At 38.6% G+C, this 9,577-nt stretch overlaps 1 protein-coding gene across 5 annotated transcripts in view; it reads left to right on the forward strand.

The window, feature by feature from the left end:
* WDR48 (WD repeat domain 48) overlaps positions 1 to 9,577 on the forward strand; it is a 38,346-nt gene that overhangs the window by 26,558 nt on the left and 2,211 nt on the right. For 3 of the 5 annotated variants that reach the window (XM_031686811.2, XM_072941031.1, XM_072941034.1), the window contains exons 14-19: positions 1,691 to 1,786; positions 3,952 to 4,057; positions 4,986 to 5,073; positions 5,809 to 5,844; positions 7,481 to 7,557; positions 8,983 to 9,175. In XM_031686811.2, coding sequence (XP_031542671.1) covers positions 1,691 to 1,786; positions 3,952 to 4,057; positions 4,986 to 5,073; positions 5,809 to 5,844; positions 7,481 to 7,557; positions 8,983 to 9,175 — 596 coding nt within the window. The remainder of the gene's footprint in view (positions 1 to 1,690; positions 1,787 to 3,951; positions 4,058 to 4,985; positions 5,074 to 5,808; positions 5,845 to 7,480; positions 7,558 to 8,982; positions 9,176 to 9,577) is intronic. The other 2 variants (XM_006200657.4, XM_072941033.1) reach the window with 1 other exon arrangement.

Consider the following 9,577-nt stretch of genomic DNA (forward strand, 5'->3'; position numbering starts at 1 on the left):
TATTGCATCCCCCTGACTTACCTATTTTATAACTGAAAGTTTGTACCTTTTGACCCCCTTCACCCATTTTGCCAATCACCCTAGGCCCCATCTCTGGCAGACATCAATCTGGTCTCTATATCTATGAGCTTGAGTTTTTCTGGGGTTTTTTTGTTTTTTTTTTGCTTTTAGATTCCACATATAAATGAGATCATATGATACTTGTCTTTCTAACGTCGACTTATTTCACTTAACATAATACCTTTAAGGTTCATCCCTACTGTCACACATGGCAAGACTTCATTCTTTTTTATAAGTGAATAATATTTCTCTGTGTGTGTGTGACATTTTCTTTATCCATTCATCCATCAGTAGACAATAAGGTTGTTTCTAATATCTTGGTTATTATAAATTATGCTGCAGTGAACACGGAGGTGTATGTAGTATTTTGAATTAGTGTTCTCATTTTCTTTAGATAAATACTCAGAAGTGGAATTACTAGATTATATGATAGCTTTGTTTTTGAGGAACCACCATACTGTTTTCCGCAGTGGCTGCACCAGTTTACATTCCCATCAACAGTGCAACAGATTCCCTTTTCTCCACATACTCTCCAACATTCGTTATTTCTTACCTCTTTGATAAAAGCCATTCTAACAGGTGTGAGGGAATATCTCATTGTGGTTTTGATTTGCGTTTCCCTGGTGATTAGTGATGTTGAGCATCTTTTCATGTACCTGTTGGCTATCTGTTTGTCTTCTTTGGAAAAATGTCTATTCAGATCTTCTGCCTGTTTTTTAATTGGATTTGTAAGTTTTTTGCTATTGAGTTGTAGGAGTTCTTTATATATTTTGGATATTAACCCTTCTTAGATAAATGATTTGCAAATATTTTCTCCCATTCAGTAAGCTGCCTTTTCATTTTCTTGATGATTTCCTTTGCTGTGCAGAAGCTTTTTAGTTTGATGTAGTCCTACTTGTTTATTTTTGCCTTCATTGCTTTTGCCTTTGGTTTAAGATCCAAAAAAACCATTGTCAAGACCAATGTCAGCAAGCTTACCATCCACATTTTCTTCTAGGAGTTTTGTGGTTTCAGGTCTTAAATCCAAGTCTTTAATTCATGTTGAGTTAATTTTTGTGTGCAGTGAGAAGAGACTTGTCTTCTTAAGAGTCTACTTTATTTTGTCAATTATGTCTTTGATCTGTATTCTAAGAATGTACCATGTAGAAATACCTGATGTATATAAATGTAGTTTAGTGGCTTTATATGGAAATAGCTCTTTAAAGAATATAATTGCTATTTTTGTTTGTTCATTTTTAAATAATGACTACATCTGAACAACCAAATGGAATATATGTTTGCTCCATGTTATCACTGCTTTAAACATTCTAAGATAAAATTTAATAAATATAAAATCTCTGAAGTCTTGCTTTTAAACATCATTGGCATTGGGTTAAGAATGTAACATCAGAATACATGAAACTTTTAGAGGGATGGTATAGCTTAAGTGGTAGCATGCTTAGCATGCACGAGGTCCTGGGTTCAATCCCTAGTACCTCCAGTAAAATAAATAAATAAATAAACCTAATTACACCCCCGCAAAAAAGAGTATGTGGAAACTTTTAATTTTTATTTCTTTCCCTCTATTTTTAGGTTAAAGCTAATAATTCTTTTTTCCATTCCTTTCCTTTTTTCAATAACTCTTTTGCAGTGAACTTAGGTGGACTTTTACTCCAGGCACTTCTAGAATATTGGCCTAGAACACATGTGAATCCAATGGACGAAGAAGAAAATGAAGTAAACCATGGTTCGTGTTTTTATATCACAATAATTGATTTAAAAATTACTTAGAAGTAATGTTTATTATCATCCTGAAAATGTTTAAAACATTTTTAAGCATTTGCTAAAGTGTGACATAGTATTTGTGGTGTTTCCAGTTTATTAAGCCCTCCCTTCCTAAAGTAAGAACATACATCCAGTCTTGACTGAGATTCCAAGAGAGCTTTTAATTAGTGAGACTGCACAGGACGTATAGAATAAACCTTGTGTATTCAGATGACCTTTGTCCTTAGAAGAAGGGAGCTTAGCCAGCTTATTCCAAAGGTGGACCTGCTGGATTTACCTCCAGGCTAGCTAACAAGCTGCATCAGAAAGCCAGATTTGTCCTTGTGTGGTCATACTTCACATTGGCCTGAAATGTAGATATCACCTACTCTATAATCTACCTGATGTTGGCTCTGAATGTTTCAAAAAATCAGATCCCCAACTCAGAATTGTCAGGGTAAGTAAATGAGTATGTATAAAGAATTCATGTCATTGAGGACATTCAAAAGCTGTGTGTACCACAGGCAGTGGCAGTACCTTTCTCTGGGCAGCAGAGGAGAATTTTGAATGTATGAGTTTGGCTCAGTTTGATTAAAGAACGGGGGGAAAAAAACTTAAAAGTTCACAAGTCATATGTTACCTACAGCTGGTTGAAGAGTCCTTGAGTCCCACCCACCGAGGACTTATTCTCCTGAAGATTGATTGCCCACCTGTGACAGTGACAAGGACCTCCTGCCGGAGACTTTGTTCTGGCTGACTGATTCATCCATAATGATTTTTGTAGTTGAAATCTCTTTTGCAAGGATGACATGGCTCTTTGAAAGCCAGTATCCTGATCTCAGAGAGAGAGCACTGACCCCTCCCATGATGGCTTTTCTTTTATGTCACCTGGCCCTCCTCATTTCCCTTCAGAATTGTACTGCAGACTGTGAGCCAGAGAAACTCAATGGGAAGGTCTCTTCACAGAGGATTGAGAAGGCTAGATTCTGATAAGGGCTCTGCCATTTATCAGCTGTATAGCTATGGGCATGTCATTTCCTGTTCTTGGTTTGTTTTTCTCCATCTATAACATGACAGGGTACCCTCAGAGGCCCAAGTAGCCAATAAAGATTAAATAATCAAAAAACAGCACCTCTTGGATCTAGGCTTTGGTTCAGGGAATAAGGAAGAAGTCACGGGAAACCCCAAATCATCCTTAAAATCAAACTGCCGTAGTAAAGGCAGGGCAGGGCCCACCCAAGATCCCAGCCAGAGTTCAGGACACCACATGCTGTACCTGTCCAGTAATCTGCTGCACCTGCCCCGTACTCAGTGGATACTCAAGAGTTGCTTAGATTATACTTGATGAGCTGCTCAAGTATTCAGAGTCCTGTAGTGAGATGCAGGTGGGGGTTAAAAAGATAAATGGGCAAGGACCCCATCCTTCAGAGACTGGCTTTCCAGTTGGGCAAAGGGCCGCTTACATCAAGCATTGAGATGAGAGGGTTGGTGCTATGAGAGAGGTTCTGAGAGTGCTGTAGGAGGGATTTCAGACAGTGAGGTTGTTTCCAGATTCATTAGGGAAATGTTGTGAACAAATTGGTGCTTGAGTTGGGGGTCCCCTGCACTTGGTTCACGAGATTACAAAGGCAGCAGAGTGGAATGAAATCTACAGAACAGTAAAAATGAGATAATGACTGCTTTGAGATTTTTATTTTTTACTAACACCTCTGCCATTAGTTATGGCTGCCAGTAAACACAATTTTTTTTTTCTGGCACAAGAAACTTTTCTGAGCTTGGTATTTGATGCAACTCCCCCCACCGACCGCCCCAAAAGAAGCAGATCATCGTTTATAAAGAGGCTGCCCTAGACATCCCTGTGGCTGAAATGGTTACGTTTTTGTTTCAGATCTCAAACATTGATCTCTTCTATTAAAATCCTCTAAAATGTAGTCATTTCTTAAGAGGTACATCGCAAGTTGCAGTATTTCTTACTTTCAGGAATTCAACTTTTTTTTTTTTTTTGCCTTTGTTTCTGACTCTGGCTGACTTACAGGGCTTTTGATTTTAAAAATCTTGCAGTGGTTGAACTCTGTGGAAACAAAATATTTAGAATCTGTGTTTTTAGCACTAACTCTGGGTACTGACACCATCTGTACCTTTTCCTAGTAAATGGGGAGCAGGAGAACCGAGTTCAGAAGGGAAATGGCTATTTTCAAGTGCCCCCACACACCCCTGTGATCTTCGGTGAAGCTGGAGGTCGCACCCTGTTCAGGTATGGGTCATGAAGGCTAAGAATGCATCCTGTTTGCCAAGAAGTATTGATTCAAGCAGATGTTACACATTGTTTATTGTCAACTTCTAGGGGTGTCAGGGGTTTGGAAGCATTTTTAGCTTCATGAAACAGTTAAGTGTCTGATGCTGTTGGGTCACATTCTAATTGAACCTTGCCTCAAAGCAGCTTCTTAGCAGTTTCTGCAAGAAACTCATTTTTTCACAGCCAGCATAACTGCCAGGGTCAGGGAAAAGATAGAATCACCGGAAGTCCCCACCCACAGGACAGCATCAGAGTAGATAATTTCCCTCAGGCTGGGCCAGGTAAGATGGGTTCGGCTGCTCCTGGGAACTGTTGTGCCCAACGGTGGACCAGCCTGAGGTGCGAGGCAGTCCTTGTGAGGCCCTGCAGGCAAGAGCTGGACTGGCTTCCCGTCCAGGTTGCCAGCAGGGCCCAGGGAGAGTCATAGGGGAGAGCCTACTAGAGTCGTCTATAGGGCCAGAAGTACGAAAAATGTTTGTCTTGCCCTTGAGGCCAAAATTCTCTTCCTTTATGGTGGTTTCCTGAGAGTGTGGTTACCAAAAATATCCTGACCCGTTATGTGTGGAGGCCTGTGCCCTGCGCTGTAGCACTGGCGGGCGACCTTTCTCAAGTGCTTTGCCTCCACCCAGGTTTCCTGTCGTCACCCAGGGTCTCAGAGAGGCAGCTGCACTGTATGCCTGGCCTCAGGATCGGGGGCCTGGGTTTTAGGGCCTTGGTCGCCCTCTTAACATAGTGAGTCATTCTGCCTGGTTGTGCTTTGTTTCCTCAGCTGTCAGGTGGGGGTTATCCTAAATGAACTCTGTAAGGGTCCCTCCCTCCAATGTTGGCTGACAGTGACTTTGTTATCTGTGTTTGTGTCACTTACTACCTGATGAATTATGTTTAGGCTGCTCTGCCGAGACTCCGGGGGTGAGACTGAGTCCATGCTTCTTAATGAGACGGTGCCACAATGGGTAATTGACATCACTGTGGATGTAAGTGTCCTCCACTCCCATTTTGACCTTTTATTTTTTTCCAAACCATGAAGAAAATTAAGAACTGCTTTAGACTGTATAATCTTTAATAAAACTAGACTGCCAAGTGGAATCCTCTTCTGCTTCCCTGCAGTTCCAAAGTTGCAGAAGAAGTATTCATGATTATTTATATTTATCTGTACTTTTAATCATATAAATAATATATGCTTATCAAAGAAAAAAAATGAATACGGTGAAATTCCCATCCCTTTCCCAATCACTCCTTCTATTCTACTCACTCCCTGTTCTCCCTAGAAGTAATAACTATTAATAGTTTAATATGTAGCTTCTAGTACCTTTTTCTATGCCTACACAAGCATATATTATTAATGTGTGTATATATATGTGTGTGTGTGTAGCTCATTTTATTTTGCACAAAATCTATTATATATAGATTTTTAATATATATATTTAATATAATATATAATATATATTATATTATGTATATTATACTGTTCTGCAACTTGGTTTTTTGGGGTTTTTTTTTTTTCCACTTAAAAAACATCTTGAACTTTTTTTCATGTTTGTATATGGATCATTCCTTTTTAATGACTGCATAGTATTCCATTGTATAAATGCACTATGATTTATTTAACCAGTTCCTATTAATGGACGTTTAGGTTGTATCCAATGTTTTCTATTACAAACAATGCTTCAGTGAACACCCTTGTACATATATCTTTGTGTACTTTTTAGGATAAATTCCTAGAAGTGGAATTGCTGGATCAAAGGGTATGCACATTTTAAATTTCGATAGATATTGCCAAATTGCCCTCCAGAAAGGCTGTATCAGTTTCCACTCTCACCAACAGTATATGAGTACCCAGTACCCCACACCCTCACCAATGCTGGATACTTAAAATCTTTGCTGAAAGATAGGCAGATATTATCTCATTGTTTTAATGTGTGTTTTGGGGTTGTTATTTTTGTGTGTGTGTGATGAGGTTAAGCACCTTTTCATATTGGCCATTTATATTTCTTTTGTGAATTGTCTGTATTCTTTACTCAGTTTTCTATTGGGTTATTTAGCCTTCTTATTGATCTGTAGGAGTTCTTTGTATTGAATATTAACCCTTTGACTACTGTCCTGCTTCTCAATTGAATTTTTACTTTGTTTATAGTGTCTTTTGGCAGGCAAAATGTTTTCATTTTTTATATGACCAGATTGATCTTTTATGGCTCTGAGTTTCATGTCTTGCTTAGGTATTTCCTACTCCAAAGTAACAAAAATGTTCTCTTGTATTCTCTTCTAGTATATTTATGATAATGGTTTACATCTAGGTCTTTAATCTATTAGAATTCATTATGATTGGTGTAAAGTTGGATGCTAACTTTCTCCAAATAGATAGCCAGTGTGCCAACAGTTTACTGAATAATTTGCCCTTTTCCTACTAATTACAAATGCTATCTTTATCATATACTAAATTTCTGTATACACACAGGTCTGTTTCTAGACTCTCTTTTGTGCTGTTGACCTATCTTTTAAATTTCTAAAGCCATATGAAAAGAGATTTAATCTCTAGAACCTTCAGAAAATTTGTTTTCTGTCCCAGATACACCTCCAAGAACTTAAAACCAGTCTGACACCTGATGGATATTCTATAGTCTTCTCTAAGTCGGAGTCCCCCATAAACCACTACTTCCTTTGAGTGTAAAACTCACCTAGGATGCATTGTTGACTTTAGGCCTGTGGCTTATTCCTCAGAGGAGACGTTCAAAGACAGGCTATGACGTGGAGGCTCAGAGGAGATTAACACCCAGAGAAAAGATGACCAGTTAATTTTATCCTTCATCTAACTATGTTGTTTACTTCATGGTAGACATCTAGGTGGTTGGTTGAAGTTTCTACTCTTGTTTAAACTTCAGACCTCACTCTGATGTCAGAGGGAAGAAAGTGGGAGAGGACTTTATTGGCCTTTTCAGTTTTGGATAATGGGCCTCACCAGAGTATAGTTTTGCTCAAAAGTGAATGTTCTGGGTTTCTCTAAGACAATCACTTTTTTATTTGGGCATTTATTGTACAATGGAGATTTTTGGTTTGTATGGCTTAAATAATTCATTTAATTCGTAAAGTTTGTTTCCCTTTAATACTTTGAATTGTTATTTGAGAATAGCGATGCTGCAGTTTCATATTGACTGACAATGCATATAATTGTCTTTACGTTATCTTTTACTACAGAATGAAACATTATACTTTTCTGTTCTCTAAGGCTGATGTAGATAATTTGATAGCTTACTATAAATTTAATAGAAAGTCACTTTTAATTGTAAAATAACTGTTAACTTGTAAATCATATTTTCCTATTGACATCATTTTATTTTATCAGCTAATAGAAACTATTATACTTTTTTCACTTTAATATTTCAGAAAAATATGCCCAAATTCAACAAAATTCCTTTCTACCTCCAACCTCATGCATCTTCAGGAGCAAAAACCTTAAAAAAGTAAGTAAATGGAGTGTCATGTGATAACCTTGATCTAATTAATTACCAGAGAGATTTGTTTAAATTCCCTATAGCTGCTTTTATAGCAGAGGAGACAAGTACAAGATCTAAGGCTAAGTTCATAATATTGAAAGTTTATATAATTTAACCATTTACCAAGTACCTACTTGGCTGGTTACAGATGTTCAAAATAAATAAGACATAGATTTTGTCTCTTGTCATAATGCGTAGGTTAGGACACAGTCTGTGTATAGTAACTCTGTTTTTATGAATACTTAGAGAATGATGAGAGTAGGGAGAAAGAAATAAATTTTTGGCTGGTGCTTTCCAGAAAAGTTTTTTGAAGGACATGGAATTTGAACTAGACATGTAAGGATGGATAGAACTTCAAAAGAGAAATATTCCAGGTCTAGAAAATGGTTTGATCGGGGATATGGAAGGAGGAGCATGCATAAGATAAGTTAGCGAGGACCTATGTAGCTGCAGCATAGGGTGGAGTGGTGGCCGAAAGGAAGGCAGTCAGAAAGGAAAGGAAAAGTTTCATTGATGTGTATCCCAGCAAGTCAAGTCAACCAGACTTGAAAACCTTCTGTTAGGGAAATGTACAAATGTATGCAAAAAAAGAGAATGGGAGAATGAACCCCCATTATCCCATCAAACAGCTTAAGTAATTATCAACATATGGCTAAACATTTTGTTTCATCTATACCTCTACCTACCTTCCCTCCCACTGAGCCCACCTACCTACACACACAAACACTCACATACACACACGGGATTATTTTAAAGCAAATCCAAGTATCACTTCAAATAGATTTAATGACTGAAGTTCAAGGTGGCTTTCCTGAGCTTGAGCTACTTTGTTAACTGATGTCAAAAAATAGAGAAGTAGGTTGAGGGGTAAGGAAGTTGCTGAATCTAGTTTTGGACATGTAGAGTTTGAGGTGCCCTTGGGACATCCAGCTGGAGATGCCCAGCCAGCTTTTGGGTTTGTTGGTCTAGAGATCAAGCTGGCAGTTGAAACTGAAGGTCTTAGGTGTAGGAGAAAGCCCTGGGAGAAATGAGCACATGCATGATCGGAGCCTGGTAAGCACTGGGGGCTGCCTTCCCTTCCAGGAGCATTTAGTTTGCCCGTGCTCTGGGAAAGTCTTTAAGGGAATAAAACCCAGAAGCCTATTCTGTATGTATATGTAAGGTTTAAGAATGTGTATTTAATCTCACTTAGTTGCACGTAACTTGTGTCTTAGGACACTATAGAAAATCTGTTGGCAGTTCTAATAATGGATTGAAGCAGTGACTGAGAACATTTAATGGTTTATGTTTCTGTGGTATGTTTTACCTTTATCAAATGTTAACACCAAAGAATATGGAAAAGATAGTATCCAGTGATTTCCTGATATCACAATCTGCCCTTGCTTTTTACAGAGACAGACTTTCTGCTAGTGACATGCTTCAAGTCCGGAAAGTAATGGAACATGTCTATGAGAAAATCATCAACTTGGATAATGAGTCTCAAACCACTAGCTCTTCTAATAATGAAAAACCAGGAGAACAGGAAAAAGAAGAGGATATTGCTGTGCTGGCAGAGGAGAAAATTGAACTTCTGTGCCAGGATCAGGTAAGTAGACTTGAGGACACTGCCCCATTTTGTCCAGTGCTGGTTCTCAGAATTTCATCATGTAGTGGGATTGTGGTTTCCAAGTCTGTTGCCTCTGGGGGGTTTCTGCTTTTAGAGAGACTATAAGGAGCACTGGGTCTTTCCCACCCATTTGTGAGGCCCCTTCTTGAGGGGCTCTTCAGCCCACCATAAAGCTTCTATTTACCCCAGGGCAGTTTTCAGGAAAGGGACACAGAGATTTCAGTGTACACACAGACCATTGTGGATGTGCTGGTGACATTTTTTGCCTGACAAGAAAAACGCATGCTCGTCTTGATTTGCAGAACAGCGTCTGCCGTGTTAGTTTTGAAGATCTGAAGTGGTGGTGGGTGGAGTAGTGGTGGAGATGTTGTAAATGAGGAT

The sequence above is a fragment of the Vicugna pacos genome, chromosome 17 (genome assembly GCF_048564905.1).
Source record: "Vicugna pacos chromosome 17, VicPac4, whole genome shotgun sequence".
In the NCBI taxonomy this organism is placed as follows: Eukaryota; Metazoa; Chordata; class Mammalia; order Artiodactyla; family Camelidae; genus Vicugna; species Vicugna pacos.